Consider the following 21,339-nt stretch of genomic DNA (forward strand, 5'->3'; position numbering starts at 1 on the left):
AAGTGCAGCGATAATATTTAACCTGACAAACCTCCAAATGCCTTCCAGTGAGATCACATCAAATTTTTCTGAACTTAGGAATGTATAGACTCTTTCTGCTTAATGTTTCCATATTGGACGGATCTCCACATCTCAAGAATCAGATTTGCTGAAAAAGGTCTTCGTCTGGAAGCTGTGTATGAATTGGCTTCTTTAAATGTCTTATCTTCAAAAAATTGGAGATCCCTTGAACACAAGAAAATCTACAGATGCTGGAAATCTAAAGCAACACACTCAAAATGCTGGAGGAACTCAGCAGGCCAGGCAGCATCGATGGAAAAGAGTAAACAGTCAATGTTTCAGGCTGAGACCCATCATCAGTTCTGCTGAGTTCCTCTGAGGTTTTGTGCGTGTTAGTTGAACAGCTTAACATTTAAAAAAGCAATGCTGAATCATTAAATGATATAACATTTCCATTCTTTATTTTTGCAAAAAAGTTGATGTACATAAGCTGTTTACCTGCACAATAAGCTCCAATAAATTTCATTGGTATGAATATACATTCATGTTACAGCAGTAGGGTACCAGATAGAACCAGCACATGGAAAAGAGAATGTGAAGCTGCAATTCCTGAACACTTATTTTTATATATTTACAGAGCTAGTATTTAAATGGAAAAATCTCACTATGCTCTACACTAGGGGCTCCCAAACTTTTTTTTAAACACCATGGATGCCTACCATTAACTGAGGAGTTGGGAAGCCCTGCTCTACACAGTGAGGAGGGAAGGGGTGGGTGATGTAGACTTGGCATCAGAAGGCATAGAGTTGAAAGTAAACACTGAACTTCAGTGCAGACGAGGGAATGTGGGGGGGGGGGGGGGGGATGGGGAACATAACTGGGAAGTTAGCCAAGGAAAACCTGAAGGCACCTACAAACTACAGACCTCACGAGGTTCTAAGGAACTGAGAGGGAGTCACAGAGGCAAAATAATTTTACACAAGTGGCCCAAAGGACCATGACTGAGGAAACATCCAGCATTACTGGAGGGTGGAGAATGGGGGTATTTGCCCTAACTTATAGGTACCGCATTCCGCTGAGGAAGCTTACTTAAACTTGAAAACAGAGATAGCGACCTTGTATTTGTTTCTGCAGGGAGCGTCAAGAGGAGTGGGAAGTGGTGGGTGGCCAAGCGGACTCTGAACTGCTTCAAGGAAGGGGGCCCACATGGGGATTGTATGAAAAATTCATCTCTGCTCAAAACGGATATTTATCACATTTGGTGTTTTAATACCAGACGTTAATTTCAGTATATTAAGACAACAAAATTTTAAGCTTTAATTCTTGTTGGGTGCCCAGCACCATAGCTAAAGGTTTTAAAAAGTCTGACACCTACAACCCTTTTAAGAGCAGAGGCTGGAAATATCAGTACATTCAAAACCAGCAGTTTCAGAGTTAATGCTATAAAACTACATTATCCTTAAAATAACAAACCCAGATCCATAGTTTGCTTCCATATAAACTCATTTTAAATAATATACATAAATTTGAGTTTCTTTCTAAAAGCTATTCACTGTGCTCAAAATCGTCGGCTCTGAAAGAATTCAGTGAGCAGAGGTTAGCATTAAATAAAGAAAATTAGCAGAAGCAATCTACATGTTATTGAAAACATACCTTTGAGCCTTAAGGGATTTTAGAGTGAGTATAAAATTAATCCTGAGAAATGTGTCTCAATGTTACTTGCTTGAAAAGCAACCTGTCTCAGTAACATTCAAAGTTTATTGCAAAAAATGATGGATAAAAGTTTCGCACATCATGTATCAACTCTATAAAATAACAAGTTCAGGAAGTTACTGCACAAATCCTTAACCATATGCCAACATGGCTCACAAAACCAAATTGAACATGGGCAGCAAAGGCAGCTCTCACTGAAATTAATACAAAGTGTTCTAACAAATTTCTTTTATGCTATGAAGGATTTTATTTTCTCTTGTTTACCATTTAATCTCTCCATTTCATTGGAGTAATCTTTATTAAAGATAATAGATTTTTAGTAGTAAAGAAATTACTTGAGTTATCAATCTTTCAAATTTTTAATGTGCCTGGGAATTGCCAGTCAATAGGAATACAGCACTTCATACTTTTGAAAGGAGTGGGGGAGGTTTCAAGTGGAATATTTCTTGGGGAAGAGGATGAAAACATAATTCAACTTCCCACCTTTAATCCTATTAGAATGATGGATGCAAACCATCTTCAATAGGTGTGGTGGAACCTGTACCTAGGACAGTAACTCATCGCAAGGTCAAGTTGACTCTTGTTTCTGGTCAGTGCTTTGTGAAGTACCATTCTGTATGGACTCCTGTAATGTAAAAATATCAGCGTATGAGGTAGCAATGTGTGTCTGCATCCCCATAGAGAGTTCAGAACAATGAACGTCAACAGTGCAAGTTGGGTCCGCAGACCTCACATTACAGGGACCATCTTGAGATTGTCTAGTGCTGCCTAGGAAACTACCAGATGCAGGACGAGAGAAATAGCTCAGTGAGATCTTGTGATACATTTCTCAGGGTATAGATTAGAACTGAACTGCCAGCTCTTGAGCCTCATCTAGTGGCAGTCACTGCATTGCCTCTGTCAGTTTGTGTTTGTGACTAGTATCAAAATGCATTCTAAGAAGCTCCAGCTGCTGAAAATCAGAAATAAAAACAAAATGCTGAAAACTCTCGGCTATTCTGATATAGATTGGCTAATCTGTTGTGAGTCACCCATCTCCCTATTTGCTCAGATTCTGCACCCCCCCACCCCTTACTCACCGGGCATGTCCTACAGCCTTATGCTTTACAAATTGTTATATTTCATTGTGTTATCACTGTAACTGCCCTCGCTTCATCATGATGTTCATTTTCTCTCTCTCTCCAAATACCCAAAGCCCATGGACTAGATGTCCTCGACAATTTATCCCCATTGCAACCTGGCCTCACCCCATCTGAAATATTCTATTGTCCTATTGATTCCCCACTCCTTACACTAAAACTAACTTCCTTTCTCTCTTTTCCAGTTCTGACAAAGGATTGCTAATTCAAACCATTGAGTATGTTTCTCTGTTTGCACATGCTGCCTGGCCTGCTGAGTGTTTGAGCATTTTCTGATTTTATTTCAGATTACGTAAAAAAAAATAAACAGCCCTTCAACACTGCCCCATAGCCCCTGATTTAATCCTAGCCTAATCACAGGACAATTTACAAAGACAAATTAACCTACCAACCGAATGTCTTTGGACCGTGTGAGGGAGCCAGAGCACCCAGAGGAAACCCACGTGGTCGTGACCAGAACATACAAACTCCTTACAGGTAGCATTGGAAATTGAAACTGGGTCACCTGTACTGTAAGGTGCTGTGCTAACTACTATGCTACCATGCCATCCTACATTGAAAGTTGGCAACTGGGAATTAAATACTCCTGAATTAAACAGGATGCTCTTTAAAGTTCCAGCCATCAGCTAAAGAATTCCCATGGAATTATGTGAATTGTTTTAAATCTCCCTCCCTAGTCACTCTTGGATACCTTCAAAGAATTGGAATGATAACAACTATCACCAGTGACTCTGCTCAGTGTTGCTAATGTAGAGGCTCAGATGTTGGGGATTTGGGGTACCAAGCTAAGTGTTCCATCTCCATTTCACTGCCAGCCTTTTGGAATTTATTTACCCTATCCATCCATACAGCTGACAAATGCTGGCTCTGCTTGTAATGGTTAAAAGACTGGTAGCTCACTTTGGGAAAAAATCATAAGCTATAAAAACTGAGAATGAAATACAAGATAACAAAATATCTCTCGCATTACTTTTTTCTTGTAGACAGCAGTGATGTTGAACTTTGAATTCGGTTTACTAGCTATGTCATTTTTCTCCTTGCTAGATGGCCTTTCACCTCATGATACAAACCCATGAATCCAGCACCAAATGACTGTGTTGTTTTTACTTCAGTCCCATTTGCCTGTGGTCACTGTCTAGAATTGTGCTTCAGTGAAGGTTGCAGCTACTCTCTGTGTTTTGCATGGTGTAGAAGATCAAAGCTGCTCTCTATCCTGCCCTGTCTACAACACTCAGTACCCCACAACAGTCCATGAACTTACTTCACCAGAGCTGGCTTAGAACCATCCTGAAAGCATCTGATCAAGGTACCTCCTACAGTAAAGATGACTCTGCAGAAGAGCTCTTGCATGCAATTGACTTAAAATATAGATTCAAGCCAGTACACATTCTTATTTACAGGCTCAAATGTTTATGCCACACATTGTACATCTGCTGTGTATGCTTGACACCATTTCCACAACAGAGAAGTCTTTGAATTAAAAATATAGAACTTCTGCTATCTGATTCTTTTGGAAACTTTTTTAAATCTATGTCTTTTGATTTTCCTGCTAATAGAAAAATATTCACTACATCAAAACATTCTGAATTTCTTCTATTAAATCACTCTGGCATATATATCAATAAAGTATGACTATGACTATATACCTTTTCCATTTAAGACCACTTTCTCTCTGACCCTGCTCATTTTTCTCTAGGTTGTCCTCATCCTTTTGGATTCTTGGTTGTAACTTTCTCTCATCTGTGTACTGGCAAAGGAAGACAAATTTTTGGATGATATGGATGTACACATTAGTGACCGGTTACTAGTGCAGTGAGGTAGCAGTGTCTTCTTCTGCAGCTCACTTTCACAATGGAAGTGAACGTGGGATGTACTCCAAGTACTTGCACAGCCATTGCAAAGTTGCACATTTGATGAAAACACTATAGAATAAAACTTTATCCTTTAACCCAATGACACCTCACCAGTAACCCCTCCAATCCACCACTGTTTGGTAGTAATACTCCATTAGTAATATTCAAAGAGAATGGTTGGTATATGCATCTCACTGGAAATATAAAGTCAATTAGCCTTTATGAACTTTGTTAGATGCAGATCAAGACTTGATTTCTGATTGACATTACTGGAAGTGAGCTGCACTAGGATTTAATAATAATATGGAATGTAGGACTGTGGAATTATACCATTTGTTATTCCAGTTGATCCTTTTCCAGGACCTCAAGGATGGGATTCCTCAATCCAAAACTCTTTTCCTGCTATCTAAAACCACTGTTCATTTACTTGACCTCAACATTCTTACAAGTGATTTAGCCTTTTTTTAATGATTCCATCTTTGAAGACCAAAATTCTTGCAGATAAACTGGAGTTAAGTAAACACACTTTTCCTTGCTCACTGTATTGGCTGTCTCAGTATCACCCAGTGCCTATTCTGAATTTGTACATATTCACCTATTGTCAATTATTTTCTCACCTGAGTAAACTTGCTTCTTTGGTTTAAGGCTCAGAAGAGGATGAGTATTTAGGTTACTGCAAGACTCCTGAACAGACATCCACACTTGTAATCCGTCACTAGTTAACTATCTAAATCATCAGCACTGCAAAACCTGCTCCATATTTGTGTTCCAGCCACTCGTATCTTAACTTGGCCTCCAGTGTTTACTTTGTCTCGTTGTAATTGTGTTTTGTGTTAATTATGCATATTGACAAAAGTAAAGTCTCAATAAGCAGAAAGGAAACTTCATGAACACACATCAGTTTTTCCACAGTATCATCATTACTGCCATCAGATGACAAATAAAGATATCTTGAGCAAGAGAGAGAGAAGCACATGTTAAAGTGTGCGTGTCGATTCATTACAAGTACTTCGTGTCAGGTTAAGTTCCAGGAGGCACCATGAAGTGTAGAATGAAAAAGTGCAGAGAAAGCTATCCAGAAGATTCTCCCGGTGGATGTTGAAGGATGGCATCTCTTCCCAAATCCAGAAACAAGGAATGACTTTTTTTTTAATTAAAAGAGGACTGCTGGACAGGCAGAGATATCCAACAGAAGGAAAGTTTTATTTACATGGAAGTAGGGCCATAACTTCTTCCATTTGGTGTTTGACCAGCTTTGAAATATTTCTTTCCTGAGCTTGTCTTGAAGTTGAGATTGGCCATGTCCTGAAGTACAGTCTTTTGCTGGATTCAGTGCATGCTGATACCTGTCTTAATATATACCCATGCATGCACCCACACCTACACACACACACACACACCCACACACACAAAGGCACTACTGCCCCATTCATACTATTGCTCATCTAATAGCCGCAAACTCCTGGCTTTCATTGAAAAGATGCTGGTACTGGTTAAGGATGTACTCTACAATTTGGTTCTGATAGACCATGTGGATTGTGATGTTTCCACTCTCCGTTTCAGGTTTCAGAAGCGTGGGACCAAACACAATCGCCATACTTTGAGAGCTCATCCGATTTTGGCTGCGGCAATCTATCACTCTAGAAAAGAAAAGGAGAGATATTGAAATAGGGAAATTTAGGAACCACATCATGCATCTGCTGATTTTCATACAACATAATAAAATTAAAGTTTCAATCTTCTGTAAGGCAGCTTCATATTAAATTAGGCTCCACCCAAAAAACAGTAAATAAATCATAAAGCAAGTATTAGAGTTTTTTTCCAAAAAAAATGCAAGTTAAAATGACTATCATGAGACAACCTGAAGTTTTATGAAATCATTAAATGTCATCAGTCAGAAGCAGAACCAATTTTCTCTTCATGGCCACAGGGACCAATTCTAATTGTGGCATCTTGCTGAAATTACTTTGTACATGCAATTATTTAGAGATATAGCACAGAAACATTTGTTTTCACATATTCTTCAGCTAAATCATCAACAAAACTTTCCCTGGTATTAGACACCACTACCCCTTCTGCAGGCAAATTCCACACTACAAGCAGTTTCTGCATAAATAGGCATCCGTTAGTCTTGCGAGACCATGGATCTGCGCCTGGGAAATCTTCACTTTCCAGGGCGCAGGCCTGGACAAGGTTGTATGGAAGACTAGCAGTTGCCCATGCTGCAAGTCTCCCCTCTCCACGCCACCAATATGGTCCAAGAGAAGGGCATTAGGACCCATACAGCTTGGCGCCAGTGTCATCACAGAGCAAGGTGTGATTAAGTGCCTTAATCACCTTTTGCCACGGCTGGGGCTCAAACTCACGACCTTCAGGTTGCTAGTCCAATGCCTTAACCACTTGGCCACGTGCCCAACTTGCTCTTAATTTTATTATTTTTTAATGTTATTATTTGGCCTCCTCCCACATATTTTCCCTATCTTTGCTGCATCAAATCTTCCATTCCGTAAGAACAGGAATGGGCCAATTAGTCCCTTGAACGCATTCTGCCACCCAGTGAGGTGCTAGTTGACTTAATGCAAAAGCTGATAGAAGAATTGACTATTTTGCCACCCACCACTGAATTAGATCATGGATGATCCTTTACTTCATCCACTTTTCGCAACGATATTAAGGGCCTCTGATCCTCTGCCAGATTTAACCTTGAATTGCTTAATAATAATCAGAGTCATAGAGAAGTACAATACAGAAACAGGCCCCTCTGCCCATCTAGTTCATGCTGAAACATTTAAACTGCCTACTCCAATCGACCTTCACCGGGACCAGAGCCCTCCATATCCCTACCATCTATGTACCTATCTAAACTTCTCTTAAATGTTGAAATTGAGCTTTCATGCACCACTTACGCTGGCAGCTCATTCCACACTCACACAACCCTTTGAGTGAAGAAGTTTCCCCCCCATTTTCCCCTTAAACATTTCACCTTTCACCCTTAAGCCATGACCTCTGGTTGTAGTCCCACCCAACCTCAGTGGAAAAAGTCTGCTTGCATTTCCTGTCTATACCACTCATAATTTTGTATATCTCTGTCAAGTCTCCTCTCAATCTTCTATGTTCTAAAGAATACAGTCCTAACCTATTCAAACTTCCCTTATAACTCAGGTCCTCCAGACCCAGCAACATCCTTGTAAATTTTCTCTGTACTCTTTCAACCTACATACATCTTTCCTGTAGGTAGGTGACCAAAACTGCACACAGTACTCCAAATTAAGCCTCACCAACGTCTTATACAACTTCAACATAACATTCCATCTTCCATACTAAATACATTTATTTATGAAGGCCAATGTGCCAAAAGCTTTCTTTACAACCCTACGTTGACGCCACTTTCAATAAATTATGTACCAATATTCCCAGATCCCTTTGTTCTCCCACAATCCTTAGTGCCCTACCGTTCACTGTGTAAGACCTACCCTGGTTGATCCTACTGAAGTGTGCAAAACCTCACACTTCTCTGCATTAAATTCCATCTGCCATTTCTCAGCCTGCTTTTCCAGCTGATGCAGAACCCTCTGCAAGCCACGATAGCTTTCTTCTTCACTGCCCACTACACCCCCAACCTTTGTGTCGTCTGCAAATTTGCTGATCCAGTTAACCGCATTATCATCCAGACCATTGATATAGATGACAAACAACAAAGAACCCAGTACCGATTCCTGCAACACTCCACTCATCACAGGCCTCCAGTCAGAGAGGCAACCATCTACTACCCCTCTCTGACTTCTCCCACAAAGCCAAAGTCTAATCCAATTTACTAGCTCACCCTGAATGCCAAGCAACTGAAACTACTTGACCAGCCTCCCACTCAGGACCTTGTCAAGTGCCTTGCTAAAATCCATGTAGACACCATCCACTATTTTGCCTTTAGCTACTTTGCTGGTAACTTCCTTGACAAGCTCTGTAAGATTGGTTAGACATGATCTTAAGCTTGTTTGTACTTTTAAATAATTACCTACTGTATGTACATGTAATTTTTCAGTGGATTTTCAAGTGGTTACAGGTTTTTAATTCGAGAAACTTCTTGGTTTCAGAGGTGAGTATCACATTACTCGAATGGGGAGCTATCTTATTAGTTGATTCAAGCAATGGAATTTTGAAGGAATTTATTGCCATCAGTAAACTGGTATAAGAAGACCAGATCACATTGTATTGGTTACTTTCCTTCGTCTTCACCTTCCCATAAGACATAGGAGAAGAATTAGGCCATTTGGCCCATTGAGTCTGCTCCACCATTCAATCATGGCTGATCCTTTTCTCCCCACTCCCTGGCCTTCTCCCTGTAACCTTTGTTGCCATGACCGATCAAGAACCTATCAAGCACTACCTTAAATACACCCAACAGACCCTGGCCTCCACAGTTGCCTGTGGTAACAAATTCCACAAAATTACCACCCTCTGGCAAAAGAAATTTCTCCGCATCTGTTTTAAATGGACGCCCCTCTATCCTGAGGCTGTGCCCTCTTGTCCTAGATTTCTCCACCAAGGGAAACATCCTTTCCACATCTACTCTGTCTCAACCTTTCAACACTCAAAAGGTTTCAATGACATCCCACTCATCCTTGTAAATTCCAGCAAGTACAGGCCCAGAGCCATCAAATATTCCTCATATGATAAACTTTTCATTCCTGCATCTTTGTGAACCTCCTCTGAACCCTCTCCAATGCCTCCTAAGGGTTCCTTTACCTTAAGCTCCATAATCACCTTCGGTTCATTACATATCACACAATCTAGTATAGCTGATCCCCTAGTAGGCTCAATGACGAACTGCTCTAAAAAGCCATCTTGTAGGCATTGAACAAATTCACTCTCTTGAGATCCATTACCAATCCAATTTTCCCAATTGACCTGCATGTTAAAATCTCCCATGACTATCATAACATTGCCCTTTTGGCACATATTTTCTATTTCCCATTATAATCTGTATTCCACATCCCAGCTACTGTTTGGAGGCCTGTATATAACTGCCATCAGGGTATCCTTTTTACCCTTGCAGTTTCTTAACTCAACCCACAATGAGTCAACATCCTCCAATCCTATGTCACGTCTTTCTAATGATTTGATGCCATTCTTTACCAGCAGAGCCATGCCACCCCCTCTGCCGACCTTCCTATCCCTCTGATACAATGTGCAACCTTGGACATTCAGCTCCCAACTCCAACCATCCTTCAGCCACGATTCAGTGATAGCCACGACATCATACCCGACAATCCTGAAAACTTGCACTCAATACCGTGCTTTGTTTTCACTATTCCCCTTATTTTTTTGTTCTTTTAGCGCTTAATAAAATGGCCATAAGAAACAGGTTTTATGCCTTATTCTTGATTTCCAATGGACCTTGGATCAAAAACATCATGATCCAACAGTTCCAAAGACTTATGACCCATACGTGAAGAAATTTCCCCCTATTACAGTCCAAATGATAAACTCCTATTACCAAGACTTTGTACCATAATTATAGACTCTCAGATCAAAGGAAACCTCTCTTGATCTCTTGCCAGTGAATAGCTCTAATCATCATATAGCATCACCTTGCTGCATGGTGGAACACTGCTTAGAGCTTCACAAATCTGGCATGCTGTGTCCATGTGGGTTTCCTCCACATTCCAAAACGTATGGTGGTTGGAGGGTTGATAGGTCACTTTAAATTGTCCTGTGCATAGGCAAGTAGTCAAATCTAGGGGAAATTGATGGGAATGTGGAAACAATAAAATGGGTTTGACTAGGATTAGCATAAAAATGGGTGCTTGATATTTGTTGTGGATCCAGTAGGCTAAAAAGGTGTGTTTCCAAGATGTCTATTTCAATAACTCCCCTGAACAACAATCAATTTGCTGGAGGAACTCAGTAGGGTGAGCCATATCTGTGGGAGAAAAGGAATTGTCGATGTGTCAGGTTGGAAATCTGCATCAGGATTTGACCCAAAACATCAACAATTATGTTCCCCACACAGAAGCTGCTCAACCCGAGTTCCTCCAGCAGATCATTTGTTATTCCAGATTCCAGCATCCCTGGTCTCATTGTCCAGTAGGTAAAGGTTCATCATACTCAACCTCTCCCAATGGGACAATCCCATCCTCTAGCAATGAAACCACTGAATCATGTGCTCCTTCACATGTACTGCCCACTCCCCAAGATAACCAACTCATTATCGGGAGTTAATTGAGAATACATTTATGCAATGGAAGTCAAGGGCTATTTGATTTTCCATATGGTGTCATTCACAACTTCAGGACTCCCAAAGACAGTCCCTAAGTAGCTTTAAATATCAATACATGGAATAACACAGCAAACAAGTTGCATACAAATATGATAGCAGATCACAGGAATCAAGCACTCAATAGTAGGCTGATTACAGGGCAAAATGCCTGAAAAACTTACATGACAAATAAAGCAGACAGAAGCAGATTGCTTGCGGTTGTTTACTGTAGGTATCCAGAGTGAAAGTGGAGATATAATATTAAAAAAATAGAAGTACAAGGAAACATCTTTAAAAAGTCCACAACATAAGCTGGGGTTGAGGCAATGAAAAAGCAATAGGAAGATGTGTTGAGAATTGTCTAAATGAATGGACAGTAAGCACTGATATGAATCAGTTGGGCCAAATGCCCTGCTTGCATGTGATAAATGCCTTTTTATTACTGGTGAGAACTTTACATATTTTCAAAATGATGAAAGAAATTGGTACAGAGAGAGGATTTTATATTCATTCCTAACCGCAATGAAACGTTTCCAAGGCAGTTTGAGGCAAAACATTAAAGATACTGAAGGAGTCAAAAGGGAGGAAGCATGTTACTTAAACTAAGTGCAAGAAGCAGCAAGAAATAGATCTGAGAAAAGATGAATAGCAGGGATTCAGAAAGATTCAAAGTCAGGTCTCTCCATGTCCCCGTCCTTGTCTGTGATTTTCCCCTCTTCTACCTTCTCATTTGACAAAATGTCAAAAACCACCATTTCAAAGAGGTATCTGTCACAGCTGCAAACGTACCTCTTCACCGCACCAAAGAGAGTATTAAAGGCAAGGGCCAACAGAAAATCAGGCAGAGCCCAACTCCATATTCATCACTCTTGGGGGATGCCCACCGATATTTGCCATCCAGAATGAAGACTGTACTCACTTGCACAGGTGTCTGAAGAGGGCTTGCATGGTATCATGGTTGGGTGCTGGAAGTGAGTTGATTAATTCCTTCATGTAACTCAAGCGTTGAGCAAGATCCCCCAGTTCTGGAAAAAAAAAATTGAGGAATTTGAACATGGAGATAACAGATTTTTTTGGAAGAAACCTTGGTTTTGCTTGTGTTATACTGTAAACATAGAACAGAGTACAGCACAGGAACAGGCCATTTGGCCCACAATGTTGTGCCAAACCAACCAGAAAACAAATCAAAAACACCCAAACACTAATCCCTCCTACCTACACCATGTGCCTATCCAAGTGTCTCTGAAAAGCCTCTAATGTATTTGCCTCTACCACCAGAACAAAGGCAGCACATTCCAGGGATCCACGACTCTGAGTAAAAACTTACCCCCCTCACATCCCCCTCTCACCTTCAATGCATGCCCTCTGATATTAGACATTTCAACCCTGGGAAACAGATACTCTCCATCCACTCTATCTATTCCTCTCATAATCTTGTAAACCTCTGCCAGACCTCCCTCAGCCTCCAGCACTCCAGAGAAAACAACCCAAGTTTATATCTACTAGCAGGCAGATTTAAGTCAAACAAATATTACTGTGAGGAGGACTCGCAGACAGCCCAGTATTATTGCAGTCTAGTACATGTTCACATTTGACTCTGTGAATGCAAATCCCCTTGGAGCCACAGGGGCATTGCTAGTAGAGCTACTATGTCACAGCTCCAGTGACCGGTTCAATCCTGCCCACAGGTGCTCTAAGTGTGGAGTTTGAACACTCTCCCTATGACTGCATGGGTTTCATCTGAGTGCACTGGTTTTCTCCCCCACATCCCAATGACGTGTGGGTTGGTAGGTTAATTGGCTGGTATAAAATACATCTCATCTATAGGAGAGGTGTAATCTGGGCATGGGTTGATAGGAATGTGAGGAGAATCAAGTTACGACAGGATTAGCATCGAAATGGGTGTCAGTGCCTGACTGTCAGCTGAAGGGCCTATTTGTGCCCTGTATCTCTTTGATTTTCATGCTAAACCCTCATCACAATGTAAAGAGGCTCCAGTTGGTGACCAATACCAAAACAACTGCTAAAATTCAATTAGTGCACACTTAATATTGACAGAGCATGTAATTCACATTAGATAACAGCTCTGAATGCAGAGTCAAGGTCTATATAGCACAGAAATAGGCCTTTCAGCCAAACTTGCCCATGTTGACCATTGAGCTACTTCCAATTAGAGTCGTACAGAAGTAGAGGACAGAAACAAGAACTTCAACCCATCTAGTCCATGCCATACCATTTAAACTTCCTAATCCCATCGTCCTGCACTGGGACCATAACTCTCCATACCCCCTATCATCCATCTACCTATCCAAACTTCACTTAAATGTTGAAATCGAGCTTGTACGCACCACTTGCACTGGCAGCTCGTTCCACACTCTTACGGCCCTCCCCTTGAAATCCACAATAGATTTAAAAGGTGGAAAGATTCTTGAAAAAACACTTAATACCTTCTTACAATCCCTCTAATATCTTTGTAAATTGAGATTCAAAACAATGTAATCCATTTTAAAATACATCTTATTGGTTAGTCTTAGACCATCATTGGCTGCACATTGCTGCTTCAAACCCTAAGTGACTGAAACCTCTGCTCAGTGTCAAAAAGATTCATTAATTTACCCCATTTATAAAGAAGTCTCTTATATACATGCTTTGAAGGGAAAAAATGCACCGCGTTTCTAATCCACAACTATCTTTTTCTGCAGCAAGCCATCCAGAAATACAAGTGGCCTACTAGATATGACCTTCTCCCTCGCAGAACCTAACATGGCAGTTTTAACTTGTCAATCAGCATCATTTGGTTACGCCTACATAATCATGTTGTGCGTTGATGCTTGCAAACTCAGTTTCACAGCGCTGTCCACAAAATATTGCAACAGGTTGGGGTTTTACACTTCCTGCCAATGGAGCACCACCCATGCTCGCAGCTAACCCACATGGCTAATACAAACTGAATTCAGCAACAAGGCTCTGCATATTGATAAGGCCTCAAGTAAAATGGAATAATGCCACAGAGGCAGATCAAAACAAGCCCCACCCACAAAACACCTGACAATCACTGCCAGCTGGCTAAGATAGACAGTACTTCCTAGCTGATTGGCTGACCTATTTAAAGACTTTGAAAGCCTCTGACATATAGAAACATTCAAAAACAACATTATGACATATTGAAAACAATAAGCAATTACATTTCAAAATGGATTTAAGTAATTAAAACTGCTCATTCTATAAAAAATCATTTATATTATTCAATAGATCTGTCTGCTCTTCCGAGAAATATTTCTCCTTTGCAATGAAGCACTTATCCTTTTCACCATCTAACTTGGAGCAAGTTTAGTGGACAGATATCCCTGCTTACGTGCTGGTGAACTGCCTCCAAGCCACATTCTAGTTTAGGAGCTCAGTATCTCATCTCATTGGCAAAACTCCAATAAGTAGCTGGCTGTTTTGGGACCTCAGTTTGTTCCAAACATACAAACTTTCTTACGTTTATGGGAGAACTGCCAGCATTTCCTGGCAACCTCTGGCCATCACTTTTCAGAGAAGGAAATGCTTAGTTATTGTTTATACCCAGTCATTTCTTACTGACTTTTTCTCTTCCTCAGTGAATTTATCCAACCCATACGTATCAGTTATTTTAAATAGCAAAAAGGGATACTCAACAGCTTGGGAATAACGTCTCTACAACAGTACATAAAATGACCTATTAACTGTAGGATGGCAGGGTGGAAGTGTAATGTGCTCTTTCCCTCTGTAGCCTGAAGAGTATTGATAATGGCTGGGGTCATCCATCTTGTAAAGACACTGCCTAGAAGGCGGCAATAACAAACTAGTTCTGTAAGAAAATTTCTCAGGATCATGGTCAACCATGATGCCTACATCATTTGACATAGCATGTAATGAATGAACAAATATTAATTGTGGAGAGGGAAAAATACATATGCAGAGAAATATATACTCTCACAGTCACATGCGCATGTCAGAAAGATTATCAAAAGGCTGTTCTATGGTAAGAATTAATCAGTAGGTGTAACAGTTCCTCTAGTCTCCTAGTCATGCAAGGCCATCGAATGAACTCAAATATTATGTAAAAGCCTTGCACGTGGTGGCATTCATTGCTCTTGCTTTCCAATGGTGTGAAGTTTTAAGTTTGGGAATAATGTAGTTGCAGGCATTAGCCAGTAGATGGATCTGCAATCCAGCTTAATCACAAATTCAGTTTACTTTTTAATTGTACAATCATCAACTCATTGGCAATTTAACAATTTTAACAGAACTTGTTAGCAAAAGTAGAACTACCAAAATAACATTTCAATTTTACTGGAGACACAAAAGAGTGCAAATACTGGAAATCTGGAGCAACACACCAAATAGCTCCTTTGTGGGTTGATGCATGTTTTACTTACTGATTGCAGCAATGAAATTGTTGAAATAGTTGTAAGGGAAGAGTGGCTCTGGCAGCTCCCGGAAGAAGAGTTTCAGAGCCCCTGTGATAACATGAACATCATCCCATGGGCCCTCCTCGAGGTTCACATTCTCATCTGCAAAGAAAGAGGGAAAGCACAAACAAGTTTATCTGTCATTGAGTCATTGCCATGTTCGATGTTCGTCAATAATTGCTGATGAACTTATTGATGCCTCACCAATTAACCTTTGCAGATAAGGTCACCCCCGTGTTGCCTGGTGCTGAGAAATCCCCAAGCTGACTGATATTCATGCGACAGTGCTAGAAGTTGCCACAGCTAACGGATCCTCAGAGGATCCATTATGACGGAGTATACTGTAAATGTGGCTTGAGGAGATAAGTCCCAGCTTCGATCCCCTAAATAGCCAAATAGCTCAAATACAGTATATTCATTGCTAAAGCTTACACCAAGAATAGCCGGTTAGAACCAAACCTCTGGATTATTTGTATGACAGTGGGAGGCCAAGTTACTGAAAACTGGGAGGAATAAAAACATCAAAATGAACTTCCAGCTTTCCATCCAGTAACATACCTCTTCAAGGACATGAAATATGAAAATAAACAAAAACACTAAAGATGCCAAAGAGAAAAAAAAAAATTAAGTCAGGCAGCATCTGCAAAGAAACAAACAGTCAAAGTCCTTTCATGTCCTTCAGTAATGTAGCTCTATGCTGCAAGCCTCACCTTGAAAAGAGAGATTGTGAGTTTCAGAGACATGGGCAGGAATGAGGCCAACAGTCCAGTACAGAACAGAACAGGCAGAGCTGTACAACTTGCGGTTGAGATGCCATACATTGAAATTGTGCAGCTAAGTGAGATCAGCAGGAGTAGGAAATTGATTGTCAGCATGAACATGGTGGGCCAAAGGGCCTGTTTCTGGGCGAGGTGACACAATGACTCTGATGACACCATAAAAGCACATTTCTTATGTACCAATAGTGACCGTAACTCCGCCATGACAATTCAAAGCCCAGCTGCGAAAGGAGCAGGGTTGGGCATGGGGCTAGCAAACCCGCCCCATAAAAATCCCAGCACTACAGAAATGCCAATAGAAGCTCTAAAGAACTCATCCTTGGAAGAGGAAGGATCTTCAGTGGGCTACACCTTGAAGGACTGGCCCAGGAGAGAGGACACTGGTGAGTTGCTGTCAGCAGCCTACACCGCAGTAGAGGTGATGGGTTTAAGAAGAAAAAGACCATACAGGCAAGATGTCCTAAAATCCTAAATGTCCATATAAAAAAAGAAAGATTTTCCCTCTTAGTAGCCTGTGAGGTGCTTAAACAATGCGACATTTAGGGAGAATGAGCTTCTTAATTTGCAGGTTAAGTTCGTGGTGCGCATTTACTCTGGAATGAGGGTGAATTTAATTCTCAAAAGAAGCAAAATTCAAGATTCCAGATTGTTTTACGTCATTTCCTGTACACAAGTGTAAAGAAGAACAAAATAATTGTTACTCCGGATCCAATGTAGCATAAAAAAAATCCAAAAGATAAAGAACATAATAATAATAAAAAACGCAATAAATATTAATACATAACATAGCTTATATACATAGATTGATTGTATGTCTATAAAGTGACACAAGGCCCGACCTAGTAACTAACCCCAAACCCTGCTCAACTACCAGCTCTGTAGTTGGTACCTTGCCAAGGTATGTACAGGTCAGGAGGTTAATTGGTCACATGGGTGTAATTATGCAACATGGACCCGTTGTGCCATAAGGGCCTATTACCATGCTGTATCTCTAAAAACCCGAACCCAATCTGATCTGATCTTGTTTCCTACCACTCCTTCAAACCAATCTTATGGTATTTACCAGGTTAACTGCAAAAACACAGACCACTAACATGTGAACAAACCCTTCAAAATAAGATGGCCCTTACCGTGATTGACTTTGAATCGTAGCTTCTGGATGATAGCCAGATTCCCACTGACTCGGTATAAACCATCAATATCCAAACCTATGGCACAAAGAGAGGGAAAGTCATTAATTAGCTTTTACATGGTTCACACTCAACCAGAATTGTGTTGAGAAAATAGTGGCTTCAAATATGGCTATTAGGAAGCAATAGTATCATAAAATTACATTGGTATCAAATCATTACATACAAAAACATTAGCAGTAGATCCTGCGATGACACAAAGAATACTTTGACCAGACAATACAGAGAAGAATCATTCAGTTCAACTAATTCATGCTGTTACTAATACTTCATGCAAGGACTCTCCCATCCTTTCAGTAGAACCTTCTATTTTCTCTCCCTCCCCATCTCCACTCCCCCTTGCTTCCTCCCTCCCTCTCTCACGTTCATCACCTTTATAGCATCCATGCAACTTGCCCCAAATGCTCATTGTAATCTTAAGCTCTATGCATCTCATTCTTTTAATAATTTTAAATTTAAAATCACATATGAGCTCTCTTTAATCCAGTTAGTGGGTCAGCTGATCGCAGCCAGGGGAGTTGCTGGACAGCTATGGAGCTGAACTTGTTGTGCACTGTGTTGCAGCCTACTTCAGCCACCCAGGGGAAAAGGTACCAGAGGGGGGTGTGCGGTCCAATGGACAGTGCCGGCGACTGTTTTGGACGTTTTTGTTGTGTTCACAAGACCTTGTTGGACATTGGAAATATAGAACACTGCAAGCCCGATTCACTGGTTTATTGGTGAGACCGATGGCGCAGCCTCCTTTGTTGCGCGGACCAGGCCGTCGTGCCTCGGGGCTGCCTGTTGCGGCCACTGGGGAAGACGACGCCGGAGCTGGCTGTGTGTCACTGGAATCCATACTGGGTTTTAGTGTTGCCTTCCAGTGTTCACTTGGTAGAAGACAAGCTGGATTGCGTTCGCTGCAGCTGCAATTGCGCGAAATGAGGAATTGTGCGCACTTGTTCTTGCAGAAATGTGGCTCTGGGATAACATCCCATGCATCATTAATCTACAGGCCAGGACACTCAGGGAATTGGGCTATCTTATTACTTTTATTTTTTTTTGAAACTATGTTTTTCGCCTATGTGCTATATGCACTATATGCACTGTGTCTGAAGGTTGGTACCGTGTATTTCACCCTAGGTCCCAGAGGAACACTGTTTTGTTTGGCTGTATTCATGTGTACGGTTGAACGACAATTAAACTTGCATTGGAGATACGGAGATGATCACTATGCTTCAGGGTACCAGGTTCACTGGGCAGAAAAATGCTGTTGAGAACACAGCCACCACTTTACTTCCCCATGATTACATTCTAGAATCAGCAAGAATCTATTTGTCTCTACCTGGGGTCTGGTCTAGGGACTGTGTAAGACTACATGAGAATTATGTGGAAGATATGCCTGACATTTAGCTTCCATTAATTATTGGATCTCTCTTAGCCATCAGCATCACATAGGCAACGCCACATTTGTCTGTGCATTGGCAACTCTCGCTCACCCAGATACAGCTGGTTTCCTTTCCAACCCACACCTGGCTCTCTCTGGAGTTCACACTGTTAAATCCTTAGCCATTTCTTGCTGGCCCCATTGGCAGTAAATATGTGGATTTCACTTCAGCATGGTTCTGACACTTATCTCGGCTGCTACACCACCTGTGCTGTGGAGATCTGTGTGCCAGAGGGTCTGCCTGCGGTCAAGCTATTTGCAAGTCAGGTGAGAACATGAAACAGACCAGAAGTAATGGTTTCATGCATTACCTGCTCTCATATGGCCCACACAGTACCTTCTCAGCCTCCTTATCAGATCCCATTTCCCAGCTTCACTCCCAAGCCCATAGGACAAAGAGGATTCAATGGCTTATGTATTTATTCAACAAACTAACCATCTCCTGGAACATTTGGGTCCACCTGCCCATCATCCCTCCATTTCAGGTTCTACCTATCCTCTCCCTCAACCCTCCACACTCTCAGTTCTAATGCAAAGTCTCAATACAAGATATCAGTCAGCGCCGTGCCTTCACAGATACTACCTGACCTACTCATTTCCTCCAGTTTGTTTCTGTGAACACAAATGGTTAGCAGGCAGATAACAGCAATTAGGAAGTTCAATGGAATGTTCACCTTTGTTGCAAAGAGTAGGGAGGATTTGGTACAACCTTACAGAGTGCTGGTGACACCATGCCTGGAGTGCTGTGTAGAGTCTTGCTCTGTTTTTAAGGATATGCTCGAGGTGTTCTAAAGGTGGTGCAGAGAAAGTTCACTGCTTGATTCCTGGGATGAACAGATCAATGTATAAAAGGAAGCAAAGGTTGGACCTGTATTCATCAGCGTTCCAGAAAAGCAGGTACCTTGCCCACTTCAGTACAAGTCTAGGGGTGGGGGTTGACTGACAGAAAGGGTGCTGAGAGGATGTTTTGTCTTGTGGGAGTACCTTGAAATAACAGGGCACAGTTGCAGAATAATGTATTTCCATTTAAGATGGAAATGGAGCAGAATTTCTTCTCTCAGTGGGCCAAAACTCTTTCAAATTTTGTATCGCAGAGAGCTGCAGAGACAGAGATTGACAGACATTTGAACTACAAGGAAGTGGGAAGGTAGTGTTGAGGCAAAGATTAGATCAACCGTGATCTTATTGAATGGCAAAGTCTGAGGGGCTGACTGTTTTTAGTGTGCAAGTGAAAGTAAAATCCAGAGTAGACAAGAAATTGCCCCCCCCCCCCCCCGGTCATTTGTGTCATTGGGTGACGAGGAGTAACCATGGAGTATGGACACGAAATTGTATTCTTTTGGTAGCAACTGGTCTGAGATGTGCACCTCGACATATCAGCGATGGAATATTACCTCGATTCTCTACGGCTTGAATGCATTTCAATACAAAGCGTGGCACGGTGGTGCCCTCCCTCCGACACAGGTCCACCAGATTGCAGCCAAATATCTGGTCTGGAAAATGAAAACCACACACGGCACTGAATGACAGAGAACCTCATTCACCTTACTGCTCATAACTGACCAAAGTGAGCAGTATTACAAAGAGTGAGCTGAAAACTCTAAACGTATACCAGTGGAAGAATGGCCTTTTAGTCAGGTGAGTTTGGCAAGCCCAATGTATATCTACTCAATCTGCATCTAGATACAGAATACAAATGTATTCAGTTCTAAATACATTAACAAAGATGTATTTTTTCCTCAGTCCAAAACTCATATGGACAGAGTGTTCATGATAATATGCATGGTTACATTAACACTGGCAATATAGACACACCAATATACCAATGGCATAAGGTGCACTAAAACGTATTAGTTAATGGGATTGCTCAGTGAACTGAGATAGAAAGAGGCCATTCAGCCCACCTAGTCTATGTCATTAGGCCAAATGGTAATCTATATTAACAACCAATATAATAAGAAAAGCATGCATAATGGTAGAGTTGATTATGTTATCATGGATAGCATATAATTAGTTATGTAGACCATCACATTCACATGGGCATTGCAGTGATATTTCCGGTCATATTCAAATTCTTCTGATGATTGTGCAATCAATCAGTACTGGATAAAGTTAAAGGTAGTTCTGATGTAGGGTTTCAACCCAAAACATCCTCCCACAGATACTACTCAACCTACTGAGTTCCTCCAGTAGATCGTGTGTTGCTCTGGATTCCAGCACAAGCTGTCTCTTGTGCCTCCATCAGAAAAGAATATCTCATAAGTGACTAAACTGGTCACTCACTGAAAACCACCAAAGTTCAAAGTAAGTTTATTATCAAAGTACATATACATCACCATATACAACCCTGAAATTCATTTCCTTGTAAACATTCACAGTAAATTCAAAGAAACAAAAAAAACAAGAAAAATAATAATAAATAAATAAGCAATAAATATCGAGAACACGAGATAAAGAGCCCTTCAAAATGAGTCCACAGGTTGTGGGAACAGTTCAGTGCTGGGCTGAGTGGAATTATCCCTTCTGGTTCAAGAGCCTGTTGGTTGA

General features: G+C 41.1%; 1 protein-coding gene across 7 annotated transcripts in view; it reads right to left on the minus strand.

Moving 5' to 3' along the window:
* Positions 1 to 453: 453 nt before the first annotated feature.
* The window catches only part of LOC140191897 (rho GTPase-activating protein 27-like), a 272,124-nt gene continuing 251,238 nt past the window's right edge, over positions 454 to 21,339 (minus strand). For 6 of the 7 annotated variants that reach the window (XM_072249735.1, XM_072249733.1, XM_072249731.1 and 3 more), the window contains 5 exons: positions 20,187 to 20,285; positions 17,307 to 17,384; positions 15,365 to 15,499; positions 11,881 to 11,986; positions 454 to 6,345 (listed from right to left, as the gene is read on the minus strand). In XM_072249735.1, the coding sequence (XP_072105836.1) occupies positions 6,147 to 6,345; positions 11,881 to 11,986; positions 15,365 to 15,499; positions 17,307 to 17,384; positions 20,187 to 20,285 (617 nt within the window). In that variant the 3' untranslated portion in view covers positions 454 to 6,146. The remainder of the gene's footprint in view (positions 6,346 to 11,880; positions 11,987 to 15,364; positions 15,500 to 17,306; positions 17,385 to 20,186; positions 20,286 to 21,339) is intronic. The other variant, XM_072249734.1, reaches the window with a different exon arrangement.

The sequence above is a fragment of the Mobula birostris genome, chromosome X, assembly GCF_030028105.1.
Source record: "Mobula birostris isolate sMobBir1 chromosome X, sMobBir1.hap1, whole genome shotgun sequence".
Taxonomy (NCBI): Eukaryota; Metazoa; Chordata; class Chondrichthyes; order Myliobatiformes; family Myliobatidae; genus Mobula; species Mobula birostris.